Below are 20,915 nucleotides of genomic sequence, written 5' to 3' on the forward strand. Positions count from 1 at the left end.
CTGTTTATTTCTCCTTCCCGACTGAATGGCTAAAGCAAAGTGTTTCCTCAAAGTTAAAAATAGGTTCTAGAGACTTTTTTTCCAGAAATCATAGAATCACAGAATGGGAGAGGTTGGAAGGGACTTTTAGAGATCATCTAGTCCAACTCCCCTGCAGAAGTAGGTTCACCTAGATCAGGAGGCTGAATGATTTCCCAGCTCATCTTCTGTATCCATGCTGCAACCCTACCTATTTCCTAACCATGTAGTGATAAGAAATGTGACTGAGGTAGTTCACTCTGTGGCCAGGCTGTGGAGTGAACTTGTTGTGACCCAAGCTTGGCTAGAATTTGAAAGACTCCTAATTAATAGATGAACCTTAATGAATCTATTCCACTCGTCTCTCAGGATGAAAAGATCCCGACCTGTCAGGTCACCAAGGGCAAGGTACCGGTTCTGAAAATGTATCCAGAAGTGTAACGTGCTGCAACAGTTGGCTCACAGATATAAATAGCTGAAACCAGTTAACAGTATAGAGGGTCATTTACTATGGCCATGGGGATCAATTCTACATCCAGGGCACCTGCAGGGCTTCTACGGGCTTTAGGGACAGGGGTCAAACAAGACAAGGGTATCACTGGTCTTGTATCAATACTGTGGCTTTCAGGGATAAGAGAGTCAGAAATGAGTGTTTTCAGTGTTTCAGTTCATTCAGGTCCACTGAAAAATCACAGTCTTTCCATTAAAAAGTTACAGAAGTTGGCCCTGGAAGCCACCACTATACAATTAGTGTCTTTAATATAAAATAGAATGATTGCAGGTATGGTTCAGGGTCCACATGGATACGTTGAGTGAACTCCCCTGTGGCGTGACAATAACAACAAAAGGAATTTGGAGATCCCCCATGAGGGAAGGGGGAACCAGCAGAACTGCTCTGAAAAACTCACAACTCCTTTTCAAAAGGAGGAATCAAACCAGTGTCGGAAACAAACAGCACAGGATACCTTTCACATGCAACAGGATAGAAACAGAACAAATCAAATTCGCTACTGAGAACATGAAAATTGTAAACAAACCATGACTAAGGAAACACAGGAAACAAGAACCAGGGTAGAGCACGCTGCTCTTTCCTATTTATCCATGGAGAGATTAAAAAAGGAAACATTTCCTAACCACCACTCCATGCCTTTACTTCAGAATAAGGGTTTTATGGTCCATCTGCACTTAGGGCACCACTGCTCAAAATATCCTTTTGGGTGTAAACACCAGAATCTGTCTTTAAAATCTTCCTTTTACATTTATTATAGATGGATCACATGAAGTAGCTGTGTCCTAGCAACAACATAACTCTTGCTAAAGTCAGGCAATTGGAAAATCAGTCAAATTCAGACATAATTAAGATTAAATGTCATAACTGACAAGGTATGAAAAATATTAGGCCTTTCCAATTTAATTTTTTCATTCTCATCTCCATATCTTTTGCAATGATTCATGCAATGACATTGGTAATACACAGAAGTAAATTAGAATTGACTTCTGCTAAAACATCTGACTAGTGCATTAGCTCTTCTCTAAGCCTGTCTGAGCAAAGATCCCACTCTCCTCTGAGCCAAAAGCACACGGCTGATACAATTGTACCCAAGCTCCAAATTGGGCTATTTTGTACTTAAACTTAAGTTTAGGTACGTTCTAAATCTCTTTCTAAGCCTGAAGGCTCCTAATTTTTCCTCGACTGTACCTCAACTCGACACGATTGCCAAGGCTTTGTTCATTCACTGGTGGATTCAAAGGCTTCTCTCTGTGCTGCCTTTGAGAAAATCCTGTGCTTCTGAATCCCAAGTTTCCACTCACCCCAAATGTAAGGCTTTGCTTTCCTATAGAAAGGAGGGTTGCTTCCTCTTCTATCTAAGCTTCAACTATCAAAATCAGTCAATCAGTTCTAGTATCAATAAAATCATTTCTTCAAACTCCCAGAGAAAATTTACAGTGACACTTTACTACAGAATCAGCATATTTTCAGTTCTCTTATTGGGTTTCCTTTTACTTCTCTGATATGACATATTTTCCAGTAGTTTTCTCTTTAACACACATTTTGTAAAGCAAGGAATCTGTCTTGTGACCAGTTTCTTCTCTCCCATCGCTACTTGTTGTCTTCCTCTCTATCTCTTCTCTCCTTTGAAAACAACTTTCTATTTAGGCAACTGAAAATATCGCTACAGAGAACACACAGGAAAAGCTCATAGCTGACACTGTTACATCTTATGAATTAAGATGACCTGCAATGAGTGATGTGTTCCTTTGACCTAACCTACTCTTCCTGTACAATCTCTAGTCAGGAATTCTCATGTCATGTTGGTTTCCTTATACTTTATTGCTGACATAATTTCCGAAGGGGAAAGACAGTTTCCCAACATCCTCTTCCAATAGCAGCTGGGCACTCTACCTTGTACCAGGTGTGCAACTTCCAGGGTTAAAGTAATTTGTATATTTTCATCCTTTCAATAGCTACACTGTCAATCACAGACTTCACATTCTTCCTTTGCTTGGACTGGGGTGTTATCTTAATTTTTCCTTATCTCTCAATTGCAATAATCCCTTCCTAATGAATTCTGTTCTCAGAATCCCTCCAGGAGTGAAAACCAAAACAAGTCTCAGCAGTCCAGCTGGGTGTATACGTGATCTCATGATTTCTAGGGCTTACCACAGTGACTGTTTTCATTAACGGCATTTTCTGTGTAACCTTGCTGCACAAGAAAGGTTTTCCATGTAAGATTCCTGTGCATGTAGCTTATCTGAGCCTCTTTACCATTGCATACACAAAATATACAACTGCCTCTCCAGCACTCCTTAGCCTGCTGTGAACAGCTAGAAGTGGCATCCAGAATGAAGTACCATATGGCATATATGCTGTGTTATGTAAACCAGGTGGCAGCCACAGCTTCTTCTCCTGCCTTCTTGGGAGCCATCACACTGCATGATTTCATGCTTGTGTGAAAGTTAAGTGAGTTAATTCTGTGATTTTGTGACATTGGCAAACCCATCCATACCCAGAGTGACCTAATCCCCTCAGATTCCTTACCCTCATAGTATCAGCACTTCCAGACTGTTCATCTCAATTTCTCTAGTGCTCAGTTCTTTTTTTTCCTTGCCTTTTACCACGTCAATAGTCTCAAGAGGTTTTTCCCACTGACTTCTTTACATTTCAGTGTTAAACCTTTACCAAAGGGGTCTCAATTTCTCCCCCTTTCCCCTAAATCATCAATGATGGCTAAAGTTCTACTCCTTCCACCAAAGACCTGCCCATGATGCTTCTGTCTACATTTGGTTCCTCCCTCAGACTCTTTTGTCTTTACCACATTGCTTCTCCACCTTTGCTCACTGAACTGTTAAATAAAGAACAGGATGGTCTCATTTAATGAGTTTCTGTTCTGTCTGATATTCCCATCAAGTTAACTTGTGTCAGATATATTTCTGCTAACAATGCAGAGCTCTAGAAGAGTTAACTGGATTCTGACCCAGCCTATGCCTAAAGTGAATTCCTGCTTTATATCCAAACAGAGATCCATAGTTTACTCCCTACATGCTTTACACTCTCAAAAGTGAAAATATCCAAACACTTCACCACTCAAAAGCTAAACTTTAGATTGTTTCTTTCAGCACCAGGACAATTTTCCCCTGTGCCACCACACTGTGGATCCAACATTTCACATTGCCATCGACTACCAGACAAAAGCCTCAGTCCCAGTGGTGGGGCTTTCATTTTGGTGTTGCTATGAAGTTGTAATCACAGCTAAAGAGACTGTCTCTATTCCATCTTACACTTTTGCTTAAAAGCTGATACTCCAGCCCATGTGTAACCTACACACGAGTTCTTTCTCTCTTTCCTCCTCCGATGTTTCTGTAACGCTCAAGTGCTACAACGTGTTTTACAATCCCACAGTAGTGTTAGAGTACTGCTCAAGGCAACTGTCACAAGCAGTAGCAGTCTTTGAGGTGATCACTTTAGATAAAGTAAGGAGGAGGAAATTGCATCTGGCTGTTGTTTAAGATTCATTCCATTTTAAGGTAAAGAGAAGCTCAGGTCATAGACTGTAACCACCAAAACACCTCAGTTTCTCAAAAAATATACAGCAATGCCAAATTTGGGGATCTTCTGGTATCTGTAGTTCTTGTAGTTCAGTTACTACCTGCTCTGAGTTTTCAGACTTGCATGGGCTTCAGAAAACATGGCAAAATCCATAGAGTTGAGATAGATCTCAAGATCTGAGTCTATTGCAAACATGTGCTGCAGGTTGAATAGTGTACCTGTGCAGAAAATACCTTTCCTTTAACAAGAGGACTGTAGAAAAGCCAACAAAAGAGGGATTTTCTCCTTTTGGTTCTTCTGCCAAAAATGAGAATGTATATTCCTGCTAAATTCTAAATAGGTAAAGTCTCACCTTGCTCTAACTCTGAGACACTGACAGAGCATTCGAAGCTTACCTGAGAGGACTATTCAAAGACAACGGCTATTACGGTTTCAGCTGACTATGTAAATGAAAGTAACCATGAAAAAAATAACTTAATAAAACTGCTCCACCTCAAATTGTCCTGTCAATAGCTGATTCAATGTTAGGAAAGTCTACAAAATTCACCCCTGTACAGAAAGCCTGTGCAAGAATCCAGCTACGACAAAAGTCCTGGAGATGGTTTTGGTCTCTGCTCTTGAAAGGATTTTCACCCTGCTTGAACTTGGTAAAAAATGTGTACAAAGAAGCAAAGAAGAACATTTGAGATGAGAAAAGCAACCATGTTATGATTAAATATTTATGGTAATGCCACTGCTTCTTGTGGAAGTATATGAGGAAAGCAGCTGGCTCTTAAGCCGAGGAACACGAGGCAGAGCATCTACCTCTCTGCAGACTTCTAATATTGTAAGGACAGTTTTGAGGAGAAAGCTAATATCACTGTAATACTTACTTTTTGCAGCAAAATATATATGCTTTTGCAGAACAGGATTCACTTCTGAAGCTGTACCAACAAGTAAATTATTCATAACAGAAGAGATAAAAGACAGAACATCTCACAGAGTAAAATATTTAGACCCCCGCCTAGCTCCGAGAGTGTGATCACATTCATAGTAACTGGGCATACTGGGAATCAAAATGAACCTAAATTAAGTGGTACAAACTATGCATATAAAATACATAAAGTTGATGAGAGAGCTTCTCCTGTACCTACATTTCATCTTTCATGTTGAACTAGTTCAAATAGAATTAAGCAAAGATGCAATTAATCAGTGCTCTTACACTGTGCTACTTATCAATATGTGAGCGTAAAACTTCAGCAAAATTGGACACTTAAAGGGCTGCTAAATGTATCAATATTCAATTAAATAATGTTAATAAAGCCATTAAAAGGGAATTAACAAGGGTTTACATAGGAAGTCTCTCTGTCTGACATTAGGTGGCTCTTTAAACATTTTCTAAAGAAATACTGTAAAAAGCTATTAAAATATTTATGCAATGCTTGCATTGGTTTTATTTAACAGGCACAGCAGCAATAATACCAGCAGTTTAAAATGCCTGGCTTCTCAGCACCACATGATTATCCACCAGTTAGGAGAGAGAAGTAAATTCCCATTTCTAGATTTTTAATGCTTTTCATTATAACACAAAAAATCTTCAAATCCTTCATCAAAGCTCATAGCTTCACCACAATTGGATGCTTCCTTCTATTTGCTGGGAACCTAAGAGTATGCTGCAGCAGGAACCTGGGCTGGAGCTTGCCACCAAGGCTTTTGCCTGCTGCTCAGCAGTTCAGCTAGCCCCAGAGGAAACTTGGGTCTCACCCCAAACCTTTGTGCATTGTGAACTCACGCCTCTCAGGCAAACCCTTCACGGAGAGTTTAGAAAGCAACTAAGGTTATTTAACTCAAAGAGATTGTGCTGGTGCAGCAGTTCTGGGGTTTGTGGCTCCTCCTCTATTACTGAGTAACAAAAAGCCTCCTAGGACTTGTTAAATTAGCCAAAGTAATGAAGTCCAATTCTGTGTTATTTGCACAGGGACTGGAAAAGATTTCACGTTTCCATGTACATAAACAAAACCTGGCTCAGCACACCAGGGACTTAAGAGGTTTATAAAATATAGAAGACATTCACATTAATCTGTTAAACCATTCTCTACTCTGCCCTTTCCTACTAAGTGAATTCATTACTTATTGAAAACATATATTTGGTGCTGGCCCTTCTGCTCCCCGTGACTCACTGCTGGACCCCAACGCCTTGAGGCTCACTGGTGGGGTAGTGATGCTGCCCCTGAGGCACGTCCAGCGGGGAGGGGAAGGACAAGGGCACTGGTAGAAAAGTGAAGATGCAAGTACATCTCTTCTTATCATTGGGAGGGTTTTGGTCCATAACAGTGTCAGTCTTGCTGTAGGAAGAAGGACAGAAAGTCTTTGGAATGACATCATCGATCTGAATGAAATTATTAGTAGGTGTGGAAATGAAACAAAAAAGAAATCAGTCCCTCTGATGTTGCCTAGACAAAGGTGAGCACTTTCCTTCCAGGAACCGCTAAGGGAAAATGATTGTTTCTTGCAGAACAGCTCAGGCAAACTTTGTCAAGATATAAACTCATCTTTACATTCAGGCACCTTGACTCCTCTCGAGGAGCAGTCACTTGCAATTTTGATGGCTACTCCTCTAAATTTGTATAAAAGTCTTTATTTTTAAATGAAAATAACAGCACTTACCATTGAAAGAAATCAAACAAGTGCTACTAAATCAAAATATTGTAAGGACCGGGTTTGATTCATCTTTTTTTTGTAAATGATCATTGTACCAAATCACGATGCCTCTGAGGTCAGAGAAAGTCAAATGCATCCTGCTCATGAGCATTATCCCCACAACAGATTGGAAAGACATTAACTTGCCACAATTCACATCTACCTTGACCTGATGAAGACTTTTAAAGGCAACACAACTGCTCTGTGAATAAAAATTGAACTACTACAACTGAAACACAAGTAAAAGTGAGAAGAGTGGCTGCTGGCTTTTGACTGCTTTCTTTTCAGAAGACATTGATAGCTACCCACTTCTTTAACAAAACCACATTCCCTCTCTCCTCCCCAAATATTTTTGTTACAGAAACACTGATATTGCAACCATTGGTGGTTTTCATGCTACTTCAACACTGTCACTCAGCTAATAGCATGACATTGTCTACATTGCATTTGAGGGGGGTTCTGCTGTTTGTGTAAGGATAAGAGATATATTCTGTATTTCATTGCTTGTATAGTATTCAAAATCCTGGCTGTTTCATAAATTACATTTTCATTTGTCCAAATGAAACTGCATAAGATATCCAATGGGTCTGTGAAACGTGTTAAACTACTGTAGCTTCCACCCATCCAATCCAATCCCCAACTAGATTGGTGTCAAATCTAATCAAATTATGATACACCTGAGAGACAGTTCATAATGGGAGATTTACCCATTTTCATGCCAAATGCAGTGGGTCTGAACACACTTATTTTCATTTTGAATCCTCTGCCAAGTTATCATGCAGTCACCTTTCAGCCCATGACTGTGAGGGTGTCTTTTTTAAAGCCCATACCCAGCCAGGGGACACATCTAATACAGGAAATTGTGTTGCACCGGACTTGACACGTACTGCAAAGAAACAAATGTGTACATTGAATTTATGAGTCACCTCAATACATTTATTAAGCATTAAGTTGTGCTTTTACAACTGGTCTTCATCAAAGATATTTCATCTGTTAGCCAAAGCGTCATCTTTTCTAATGACTCATAATGAAGACTCATTCCATTTAGCTTGATTTTACTGGCTCATCAGCCTCTTGTTCTCAAGGGGCTAAGCTGTTCTTTTCAGCATGTTCAGCCCACATATAAGTGGCCATTAACTATACTTTCTCATTATGTAAGAATCAGCTAATCAAGACTGACCAAGAAATAACCGATGTTGTGATTAAAGATCGAGAGACATCTGCTTGGAATTACCCAGGCCGCTGTTTCAAAACTGATAAGGCGTTTACTGCCTTAGGATTAAATTATAACAAGAATAAGTGATTCTGGGGGGCAGTGGGGAGAATGTGGGGTTTGCTTTACCTGTCACTTGGAAGGGGAAGAGATGGAGAACTCAAGTGTAAGCAAAGGCTGATGTGAAGGAGAAAAGGCAGCACCTGTGTGTAAAGCGCATCGACACAAGTCATGGAGGGAAGCAGATGAAAATCCTGGGCTATGTTTGAGGAGCTCTATGTAATGTAAAGAAAACTGTTATTCCCATGCTTCTCAGAGATGTAGCAAAGGCTAAGTTGCAAAAATACCTCTACTTCCATTTCCTAACACCCATTCAGGTTTGAGGGGTTTTGTCCTTTTTCTAATACCCAGAATAACTACAGCAGTCTTATCCATGAAATTCTTTCCTGATGGAAATGGGGAGCCATTCCCTGGAAGCCACATACATACATTTCTGACTGAGTTTGACCAGGATGCTTCCTTTACTTTATTTCTGAATGTCACATGCAACTTTCCTGAAGCAGTGTTCACTTATTTTGATCAGAAGACAGGAGATACATACTTCCTTTTACTATTTCTTTTGACAGAGAAACTGTAGAAAGATCCTACTTTATTTTACATAAGCACTAGCAAAACACAGATACCAGACTGCTAGTCAGATAAAATATGTAACATGACGGCGGCTGCACTGATACTGAACCGTAACTGGAGCTGTAACTGAACATCACTCTTTTTCCTTAGGAGACAAAAAAAGAGCATCAGATAGGAAGAGGACAGTGTGCTTTTCCTGGACTACACACACTGTGAAAGTGCAACTATGTGGGTCAGATGAAGGAAAAGGCAAGCTCTGCTCTCATCCTGAGAGGATTGGGGAAGCATAAATTGCCGAGAGCAGTCCCATTTAGGGGGAGTATTGCAGTGTACTCAAATTACCTTATTCACACAAAAAGCATACTTCTACACACAGCCAGGTACTCGACTGTTTTTTCCTAGCTGCTTCAAACGAGCAAGTAGCAGGTAGCAAGATAAAAGCACAGAAATAAGTTGGACCAATTCCTTGAAGGAATCTGTCTGGATTACTGAGGCCAGACATCAAAGAGGGGGGAAAAAAAGTGCCCTATTGCCAAGCTTATGTTTCCATATATGTATTTCCTCCACACTCACACTCTTCATATAGAATCTGCTTTTCAAATCCTCTCTCTTGGCTGGTATGACGATACTTAGCGCTCATGTGCTGCTTTTCATCTTCAAAATGTGAACAAGTTAATCCTCAAGACTCCACTCAAAGGAAATAACTAGGGTGAGCCCTACTTCCCAGGCAGGCAGGCAGTGCTGGGGAGGTGAGTTGACTTGGCCCGGGGCTAGCAGAGCTGGACGTGGCACAAGCACCTCCTGGCCGCACGCTCTCGCCCCACCACGCTTTGCAAGAGGGTATTCATTGCTGCAGCAGTGCTTTCTGCCATCCTCTGAGAAACTGCTCTGTCACTTGGACAGGAACTGACATTTTCTGGAAAGAGTCTCGAGTTTAACGTCCAGGAAAGTATCTGCTTCTCCTCTGAATCCAGTCCGATACAGAAGATTCTTGTCCTTAAGTACCTTGTGTCTGGGTTTTCTCTCTCTCCTTTAATTTCTTTTTCTTTTCTACTTCTTATTCTATTTCTTTTTCTTTTTAAATTTCAAAAGAGGAAAACCTTCCATAAGTAGATGCAGAGAAACAGCTGTTGCAGCAAGCAGCTCTGCAGACATGCCTGCTGCCTGAGTCATATAGGCCTCTCTCAAAAAATGTAAAAGAAACCGTTACATCAGTGATGCTGAATGAGACCGTGCCCAAAGAAACATCCAGGGGCCATACTCTTCTCCTGTCGACTTAGGGCAGTTATTTCTTCATCCTGCTGGCCCTCCTCTTTCCTCATATTTTGTGAGACAGAAGGGCTAGAATATATTTAGAGAGTGGCTGTGCACACTGGCCTCCTTACCTGCACCCCTGGCAGGGCACAAAAGTTTGAGATGCTGAAGGCTGCCCTACTTTGCTTTGGAAATTCATACACACCTAGAAATCCCTCTCAAAGGAGTTTTGGAAAAGAGCAAAAAGGAGCAAAGAAAAAAAAGAAAGAAGAGGGGGAAAAAAAGGAAAAAAGAGAGAGTCAGATTAGATCTAAATTGATGTGGAAGTTCCTGCACTCAATTCCTGAATGAGATCTTTAAAGCAACTAAGGTATGAGCTCTTCCCGAGAGCAGGATGACGAATTTCTCTTTAGTGCCTTAAAAAAAAAATCCCTACACTCATTTTTTTCATAAATGTCTGTTCTTTTAAGGCTATGGAGATGTAAAACCACATCCCAGGACCTCAAAACACAAATCACTTGGGGCAGAGCACGGGGGAAAATAAAAAATGTCTTGCACTTTCTGTGTATCCAAACCCCATGACCACAGCACAGCAAAACTGCCAAAGCTTATGATTTTACCATGACTGTGACGTTATTATCAAAGGTTTGTTTATCTGGTTTTAGTTTTGGTTTTGGGGTTGGTTTTTTTTTGTTGTTAAGACTGAGCATAAAAGCTCGAGGATGTGAATCTTAAGTATCACAACAAAAGAGAAGGTTGAAAAGAATCTCAAATACTTGCATCTTGCCTTTGTTTTTAGCTCTCCTGATTGATTTTGCCACTTTGTACTGACGTGGATATGTATTGCCAGGATATAGGTTACCCTCCTCCTGCTGTTATCTCCCTTCTGTTACATCTACCACCCAGCTAGAATCCTAGGAGCGCAGGCTCAGGGAAGGGACAACTACCTGAATGGATCAGGATACAAGCAGGTGTCAACAGCAGCTGCAGACTGACATATGGATAGCCCACCATATCAAAATATATGTGTTTTAAGGAAACAGTAGGGTGTACCTCTTCCTTGCAGATGTGTAGTTTGTGTTCTGGGGATGCAAGTGCTGTGCTCAGTCCCGTGCCTGGAGGGGATGTGGATCAGGTTCCCAGACAGGGATAATGAGCAGAACTGAATTGTTCCTTTTCAATGCTTAATTTCCACATGCAATGTAAAATAATGGAGAATTCATCAGAGGAACTGTACTTCAGTGTACCCTGTATTTACCAGCCCTCTAAAAATAAATACATTAAACAGTGAGCACTGTAAGCAAATTAAATAGCTGGCATCCTTCCCTGTAGAATTTGATGAATGCACCAGTGTCCTCTCTACAGAGCCTTCAGGAGAAGCCGAGTTCCTAGGAACTGAGAGTGTGCCAGCAAAATGCCACTAGATGCAAAAAGAAGACAAATTCTAGAGGCACTGGATGTACTGTCACATATCTGCTCTTATTCAAAGACTCTGGGCCCCTGGGACTGAGCATCGAAGTGAAAATATCTAATAGAAAATTCATTCAAAGCAGGGTCAACCTGTCCTCCCTGTGTTTCTGAAGCCAGAAAGTACTATGCACAAATGTTTCTGAAAAGCAGGAGGATTCTCTTGGTTTTGGCCTGGTACCTTACAGGTGTTGTGTAAAGGAGACCAAACATCTCGGGGGAAGATGGAGCACGAGATGACCTAAGGCACGATTCAGCGCTTCCCCTTCGCTGCTATCGAAACACTGCTCGCTCCTGTTAGAAACCAATTTAAAACCCCAACAAACAAAAGAGATCTGAAACCTGCCCAAGCATCAGCCAGCAGAAACACATGAGCAGCACCCAGGGGGGCTGTGAGCAAAGCCTGGGTCCAGCTGGATGCACCCAGCCTTCGTCTGCCAACCCGCAAAGTGACTCGGCGTTGGTTGCGAGGTCATCGCTCCTCAAGCTTGTAATGCTGCTGCGCCACGTGGGCTGGCGTAGGTCTATCACTGCGAGGTCATGAGGCTTCCAGAAAGTTGTTTTTATCTCTCATCTCTCCACTAATTATTTCTTTTACAGCCCTAGATGATTCCATTTTGCCTGCGTGTTCATCATCACCGTGATGGAGCTGACTCCAGCCCGCCCGCGGGAGGGAGGGAGGGAATGCACATTCCTGTTGCCTTCTGATAGCCAGCTCTCCTCCCTGACCTCTCCTGAGCAATGTCCAAAAGAAATGCTGAAAACCTCACATCCTGCAGTAAAAAGGGAGATTGAAGCACAGTTCTAAAAATACAATATTCTACTGCTGCTACATATATAGAGAGCAAAATCTAAACCAGGCACTTACTAAATGTATTGCACCAGCAAGTGTGTTTGCCTCTCCATTATTGTTATATATCTAATTGGATGGTACAGCTCTGGGGTTGCTCTGACAGATAGACACTGAACAAGCAAAACCTTGTGTTAACTTGGTTCAAAGTTGTCAACCGATGCAGCTCTGGAAACTACTCAGGAAAACATCTGCACAGAGAAAACAACACCTTTCCTACCCATCAGACTCTAATTTTTTGTGCATCTATGTGAATAAGGTTCTGTGGTACCTACAGAAATGTTAAAGTTCCCCATATTTCAGTTTTCCCACATGAGAAAGGATCATTCCCCCAGTCCCTCACACATAACAAGGCTGCAGGGCAAAGACAGAGTAGCTCTGGCTCTCCTGACCCCACACACTACCTCAGACCTGGGATGTGGGCTGTGAAAAGGACACTCCATTGTTCTCTCCAAGAGGACTTGGCACAATCCTTTTGCCCCACTGTTCTACAGGGAGCAGGGGTTTGGCCATGTTAGAGATTATGACATTTCGCCTCAAGAACGTCTCCAGAACAGAAATTCCAGTCTTTTTATCCTCTCCACTTCCAGCACAGTGTGTCAATGTATAACTATCTTCTCTCCAAAATGACACAGCCAAAGGTAGCCCCAGCCACAGAAACTCAGCTACCCTTGCAAATGCCAACCTATGGTAACACCCATCCAATGACAGAACACATCTCGGTATCTCAGTGCCCATGCTAAATATGCCATGCTTGTATCACAAAGCCATAGCAAATACCTGTACCCTTAGAGCCACAGACTGATGTCACCATTACTGCAGCTGCAATAGCTCAGTCTCCACGTTTCAGTGTGGTGTGGCCCGTTTGACTTGCCGTTACAGAAGGGAAAAACTGTTACTTCCATTAAAGCGAAACTTTTACTTCAATTAAAGTGAAACCCCAACTGTCAGCTCATGCTGAAATGCTGCAGTACAGCTGCCAGCTCCAGCATTTGCAGATAAAACAGTCAGGGGTCACAGGTTTTTGGCTAAGCTACAGCACAGAATTATAACCGCAAGTATATTCTGAGAGGTCCCGTTTCTCTCTCTGGTATTTGTTTGTTTAGATTTGTTTCCTTTATCTCTATTTCAAGCCATTGATTCTACATAAGCATGTTAATTCATTACCAGATTTTTTCAGCTATTTTCTTTGGCACTGGAAATGAGTTGTTTGCCTGCTAAATTAATCCAGCCACAATGTCACTTGCACACCAATCAACACTCCTATTCAGAAAGGTCAGGCAGAAAAGAAGATAGAATCACTTCTTTTCTTTTACCCAGAAAAGAATACTATAGGTTTCTGAACTCCAAAGCCTCAGAGGAGCAGGTCACATTAGCTCTATGCATGAAGATGCCTATTTGCCTGCATTTTCAGAACAAGGGAATACTGCTGGAACCTCCTCTGCCCTGGAGCTAAGCTTTCAAAGTGACTCCCAGTACTGGACCATTGCATCCCAATACATCCCTGGTACCGTGCCTCCGTGTGCAAGGGGGACACTCAGAGATGCTTTGAACTTCTGGACATCTCTGGGATCCTGGGGGTTTTAAAGGGTAAAATGGAAACTTACACAGTGCCCTGGGGTGGGTTTTGCCTCCTGATAAAATAGGAGAATTTTTACTGAGGGAATAAAAGGCAGCAATCTAACCTCATATATTCCCTTCTTTAACTTTGCTTTGTTAAAGGCTGTGGTGTTATAAACCCGAGGAAAAGGTGCATAAAGTTACAGGGAAATAAATAGTGAACTCTGCTTCTCTAAAACACTTGAGCTTTTTTCTTAACACTTCCACGTCCCCTGGCCACTGCCCGTGGTCTGTCAGCCACAACTGCACTGACTGCACCCCCAACAATGAAGTCAGTAAAGTCCCACCAGAAGGAAACTGCCCAGGACACATCTGAGACGCTGCTGGTGCTGACACCCTCAGGACAAAGACATTCTACCTCCAGACTTGCCCTTACATGCTCCTGACTTACCTCAGCTTTTTATCTTTACCTGCCACTGACTCAGGTATATGGAAGTGTCAGTATTGGAAAAAGCTCCCTAACATCTGTTCAAAGTTGTATTTCTTTGACATTCATAATGATGACCTTTGTCAGCAAATCATTTAGGCATGAAATTAATTTTGAGAATCAGTAATTCCACTGAATTTACCTGGATTACTCACATATTTCAAGCTAAAAGAGTACTGGAGTACTCTGTAGCATACAGTCCTATTCCTGACAGTGTAAAATGTTTCCAGTTGCAGAAAAACAGCCAGTAGTCACATACCGTTCCACTCTCCAACTCAGATTTCATCTTACAGGGCTTTTGTTTCATTTACACAATAGCAAGCCTACTTTCCTCTAAGGCCCATATGTTGCAACCAGCTTTAAAGGAACTTCTATGTGCATACATTACCGTTCCTTGCACGACAGAAGCACGTCGGTATTACTGATGTAATGCACACCAGTACAGTCAGCTGCTCTGAAGAGTGGTTTATTTTGCTGATTCTGGAAATCTCTCCATATGACAAGTGTTTCTAAAACATTGAAGGTACTACAGAGCTTAAGGTCCTCAAGAGTGCAATCATATTTTGTAACTGAATGACAGTAAGGAAGGCACTTGCAGCGTGAGCTCGCTCGCAGGACTCCTACGATTGACAAATCTAATTCACAGCAAATCAGTTTGGTTTTGCAACTACAAACGTGCAATGCCTGGAAAATGATCACTGAAGTATTTCATTAATATGTACAAAAGTAATCTTAACAACTGGAAACCATAGAGAAGATTTTAAACCATAAGCTAGGTACCAGTCACTCTTCCAGAACTAACTTATACCATCTTGCCCAGTACGTACGGACACATCTTGCTGAGTTTAAATATCAGAAAACACCAAACTGACATTAAATATTTCCATAGATAACATATGGTTTAACACATCAGTCCCCACTTGGAGTTGCCTAATGCATCTGAATCATGTTTTGAAATATAACTCAAGGTTTGGAAAATCTCTAAGGTTTTCAATAAATGGAGTTTAATGTCAAGACTACTCAAAGCAGCTGTTTCTACTAACCATGGAAAATCACATCCAGTTTTTTTTTTGCATGACCCAATGCAGAAATTATGTAACTTAGGGGTCTCATCCACCTCCACCCCCACCACTCTCCAAGGAGTAATATGCTTCACATGAAACTACAGTAAAATAACAGCACACATATCAGACCTTCATGTGTTGTCACTTATTACTCAAGAAAAGATGTTTGTGTTTAGTGCTCTACACTTCTGCTCAAAGTATGCTGATTTAATGGCTGCTCCAATGCTCAGCATCAACACTTTCAAGATACCTGAGCTGCATTCTTTGTGCCAACATCAGGAAGATGGAGTAGGCTGGAAGAGACAGGGTCTGTATGCATATCTGCTGGTCCTCTCTGCAGCCTTGGAGACTCTTGGGCAGGAGCTGCAGCCTGGAAATGTAGCTCCCCTCTCCAGATGTGCAATGACTTTCTCACTTCTCTGGAGTCTGTTGTCTACCCCAGGTCCAACCTGGCTCACTGACACCAGCTGTTACTGCCCACTCTCTGCAGAAATGCACTCTCACATTTTTCCACTGGACATTGTTTGTCACCCAAAGGACCCCTCTGAAGCAGCAGCACATTCATACTGCTTGCTCCATGCTCCAAACACCTCTCCATGCCGCTGCCAACATGACCAACACCATCATTAAAGGTGGAAGAAATGCAACCACCGATTTCCACAAACAAGCACAGGGGCTTTCAGACTGTTCTTGCCCTGGGGAGCACAAGCCAGTCATGGAGACTGATGGACTGTGTCATTTACAGAAACAGGTAACAAATAGACCTACATGCACAGGCCGTGTAGCTGCACAGGCTTGCCACACTCAGACCACTATTTCTTCTGCAAATCAAACTCAGTAGCACTGCAGAAAAGGGAGAAAATATTCTGCAAAATCAAGACCAATCCCTGTCATGGTTTGGGATCTATGAACTGCCCTGTATGCTACAAGTGCCAAACACAGGCCATGTTAATCTGCATAAGAACTCCTGCTGAGATTAAGAAGCTCGTGATGTTAACACCATCTACAGCTGCCCTAGAGTGCAAATCTTTTGGTGGACACCCTGCCACAGAGATAGGTAAACTAAAAACTAACCATTGACAAATACTACATTTCTTAAGGAACAGATCTCAACGTCTCCAAACCTGGACAGACAGACAGATGCTCATGGAGGTAATTTACTGTTAATTTACTGTACTTTCATGTCCTACTTGTAAAAGACGTGGAGGTTGCATCTTACAGTTTCTTAAATCTGACTTGATTACAGGTACAAGAGAGTTTGGTATGTTCAGCAAGGCTTGTATTAGCAGTTTTATGTTCTTTTAATCGCTGACATGGCACGTAAATAGCTTCCTCAATTGCTGCATACTTCCCATTCCTGAAGGAAGGCACACCCTTTGACAAAGATTAAGAGACTATAAAGTTAAATCCCTGTTTACTATAGGAATTAAATCCTCCTCTACTTACGGAAACAGAGCAACATATGCACAGGGGATCTACACACCCTTCAAGGAGAGTAAAAGAACAACTAAGGAGCACTAAAAATAATGTAAAGACAGCTTAAAGATTTGGGCCTGATGCTGAATCCTAAAGTGAACAGGATGTCATCACAGCTGGGTAATGTTAAGGTTCATGCAAATGACTGGAAATAAAAAGCACTTTGCGTTGTTTTACTGCAGAGGACTAAAGAGATACCCCGTGGTTTTCCACTGAAGTTGTCCATCACCAGCCCGAGGCAGCATGTTCCTGGCCTCCCTTGGACATTTGCTTTCACATGCACGTTCCTTCCTCTCAGCATATAAAGCTGCACTGCTTACGTCCATGGTCTCTCTATTACAGTAAAACAAATACCTCTGCAGCTTTTCTTTCACAGCAGGGAAACCTGCAGAACACAGAGATCCTTGCTAACATTTATAAAAAGTCTTCCCTAGGCTGAAGGATCTTTAGTTTTCCTTTGACAGGCAGCATGTCACTGTCCTAATCTGGATTCCCACAACGTATTCTTGAGATGCTCTCAGAGGAAAAGCAGTTGAACAGTTGAGAATGTAGACTAACACTCTGGTGACTTTGGGTCCATTTGTCACGTACTTCCAGAGAAGTGACTTCATTTCTGTATGGTTCTGTACACTTTTGTAAAAACTGGTGGATTTCTGCCTGTGGGACCATCTCTACAGCAGCTCCTGGTACCCCTCTCTATGCCTATGGGCCTGAGCAGGAACTGTCAAGAGCACATGGAAGAAGATGCAATATTTACAGACCACAAACAAGGGCTCAAGCTCAGCTTTGATCACAGGCCTTGTGAACAGCACAAACATATTCCTTGCCAGCAAACCCAGAGAGTTCCTGTTTAAAAGTCCAGCAGGGGTTAAGCCCAAATGCTTGACTTGTCTCCCCTATGTCCACTGCACAGAGGCAGCCGTGGCTGCAGGGAGCATTAGGAGGGATGAGTCCTCCAAAAAACGTTTCAAAGGCTGTAGTACTTTCCACATCACTGTAAATAAAAAGGCTTACCACAGGAAAGGAAGCTCAGATCAAATACAAATATTGTTGTACAGGAAAGCACTGAGAAGCAAGATGGCCATTTCCATCCCATATAAATGCAGACAACCAAATGTTCAAATACACACGCTCCCAACTGTAAAAACCCCTCTCTTGTTAGGTGCCTGTTCCACAAGGGACAAGCAGCAAACTTAGCATCAGGTTTCTTTTAAATCATCAATTTTAAAATGATAACCCTTCTTTCAGAACCTCCAATAGGAAGTGAACACGTAGCAGGGGTACTCACTCATTCCTCTCCAGGCTGATGACTAGATGTTTCCTTTCAGCTTGTATTGCAAACTGCAGCAGCGCTGGGTGGTTCTGAAAAAGGAAAACAGAGTTGGCTGAGTCCAGGCCCAGAGCACAGCATCCTGCACCCACTCTGCCAAAAGCTTGGCCACCAGTCTGTCCTCGCAGGATCAGGCTCTGCTTGGGAGGAGCAAGCAGCTACAAAGAGCAGTGTTTCGTGTTGTCACAGCTCCTTCGCCACAGCATAGTGCAAATAAACATCAAGGAGCAGCATGGCACTGCACAGTTTCACACCCAGGTCTTCTAGACACCGTGGTATGCCCTTAAGCAAGTGCATCACTTGCAACTTTGCACATGAGAGTGCCTCTTGCTGGGGAAGATAAGCACAGTGATGCAGTACACGTCGGGCACGTCGTCAGCTCCAGGAGACAACTGATAGAGTTTTGGTTTTTCTTTTTCCTCTCCATTAAACACTAACACCAAGGATCAGTCTTGTTGTACTATCTTTTTAAAGTGAGATACAGGTCATCAGGTTTGGGCTTTGCATGACCATTTTTGGTTTAAAATATCCATGTTCAAAGCTAGTCTTAAGAGCAGACCTGCAGTGCTGTGACCGTGGCCTGCAGGATGGCTCTTACAGAAAGGCTTTTTCCCTTAAGGCTGAGTATGCTAAACATTCTCATGTAGAACTGCACATATGATCTAAGACCATCATGGAAACTAAACATAAAGTACACTCATCCTGAACTAGTTATTTTCCCTCTGAAGAGCTAAACATCTTAATATGTATTTTAAACTTTTTTAAAGGAACAATTAAGTTTCAGCTAAAAAAAAAGAAAGAGATAATTGGTGTTGGAGCAATTAGAAATATTGGCAACAGCATTATCAAGTATCTGTGAGAACAACAGATGAAGTATTTGTACATGTACAAGCAATTAAGAGAATTTTCTAAACAAGACATCAGCAGCAGAGCACCCGGAAATCCCAGTTGCACTCCAGCATGGAGCAGGGATCGGGACATCTGGATTGCATTTTCAGCACCATCACGACTGTGAGCAATCTTCAGATTGCCCTGCCCCTGACTATAAAAGTAGCTCTTTTTCATCTCAAGCATCCAAAGGTAAATCCATTATTTTTGTTTGGCAGCTGTGAAGGAGCATCAGGAAGGTCTGGTGATGCGTTTGCCCTCGGCAACAGGAGGGAGCAGAGGCTCAAACACTTGTTTGCAGAAAGGGGCAGCGCACCTATGCAGGCCCTTGAAACTGCACTTCAAATGAGAAAGCACAGTTTGCAGTATACTAGTTACCCTTAATCCAAAAGGCTGAACTCACATATATTTTAAGGCTGTTTACACTTAACTTACATTTCATTAAACAAACTTACTGGACTGTGAGTCGGTATTTCCTTGGTTTGAAATTCCGACAGTAGCTCAATCCATCAGTTGTTCCTCTGTACACCCAATGTGCTTTTCCCAAGATTTATGTCAGCCCGCTGCAGTACTGAAGCAGGGTGATGTTAGGGTTACAGCATTTAATTGATTTATTGGGAAATGTGGTTAAACTTGTGAATTGCTACAGCGGTGCCTTGACGGAGCGGCGGCTGCGTGACAGGCAGAGCACCCTGCCCATGACATGGAAAGGGCATGTCAAGTGGCTTGGACAATTGTAGATGCTTATTCAAAAGCGAAATTATAAGGAGGCTGTTGCAGAGTAAACAAAATTGTAATTTTGTTATAATAAAAAACCAGCTGACAGCTCCCTGGTGCTCTCAGACAGTATTGAGCACAGATTGTGACTGAGATACCGGTGCCTTCTTCCAAGCGCCCTGCCCTGCTGCTCATGCAAATTCAAACGTGTTTTCCCTCTCCCCGTGCAAAACAGCAACAATATTGAAATTCTGCATCTATGTGAACTTTGCAGAAACTAGATCCCACCAGAATGCTAAATAAATGTTTCAGACTATCCTTGGCATTCAGCAAACACATGGGAGTCATTTGTTGGTATGAATATTTAGAGGCAGTGTTGATTACCACTTTAACATTAGTGCATTGGTTCCAAACCCTGTAGATATACATACTATAGCATTTTGAGGAGGAATATACAATTAATTACCATATAACACTGTAAATAATTAAGATATTACAGTAGCACAAATGGATTCTTTGCAGCTAAAGATCCTCTGTTAATATTTAAATGATATCTACATTTATTCATGAGCTCACGATGGCATTTATTTGTCAGTCAATTGCTGTTAGGAAGGTGTAAAGTTAAAAAGGCAACTGCTGAATAAAACAGACCTTACAAGACAAAATCATGTCTTGGAGAAGCCCTAAAGCTGAAACTTCTTATTATGGAGCACCATGTGCCAAGTTAGGAAAGAGGACTTGCTTTGCAGAAGAGCCAGGTTCAGATTCTTACTTTACCGTAGATTTGTCTTGTGAAGAAATGGCTCATTTCCTTGCCTACCATCTGGGGAGAGATTAAACCAGACTTCTTATTTGACTTGCACTCATAGGCTTACACACAGTAAAACTACACACTGCTCAGGTGGTATGGCGACACAAGCACTTCAAATCATACATTTCTAATGGGAAAGAAAAATACCTGTCATTCAGACAGGGCTCTTTAGGTGGGTTTTTTTCCACCCTTTTTTAAATGTATACACTGGTGAAACAAATTCAGATCTTTACTCTTTTTTTGCAACTATGGTGGAGTCACCCCTACAGTATTTACACGTCTTACTGCAAAACCTTAAAAGCTCGCTTTGAGTCTCGTGAAGCACCGTAGTACTCTCCCCTTACAATCAATATTTTCAAAGCTGTCTCGCAAGATGAAATGGGAATTACTATAAATACAGATATTAGATGGCTGATTTATGTT

At 41.8% G+C, this 20,915-nt stretch overlaps 1 protein-coding gene across 1 annotated transcript in view; it reads right to left on the reverse strand.

Moving 5' to 3' along the window:
• ADAM12 (ADAM metallopeptidase domain 12) overlaps window positions 1-20,915 on the reverse strand; it is a 169,634-nt gene that overhangs the window by 108,187 nt on the left and 40,532 nt on the right. Inside the window, exon 3 of the mRNA XM_062001149.1 lies at window positions 18,035-18,108. Coding sequence (XP_061857133.1) covers window positions 18,035-18,108 — 74 coding nt within the window. The remainder of the gene's footprint in view (window positions 1-18,034; window positions 18,109-20,915) is intronic.

The sequence above is a fragment of the Colius striatus genome, chromosome 8 (assembly GCF_028858725.1).
Source record: "Colius striatus isolate bColStr4 chromosome 8, bColStr4.1.hap1, whole genome shotgun sequence".
NCBI classification, from domain to species: Eukaryota; Metazoa; Chordata; class Aves; order Coliiformes; family Coliidae; genus Colius; species Colius striatus.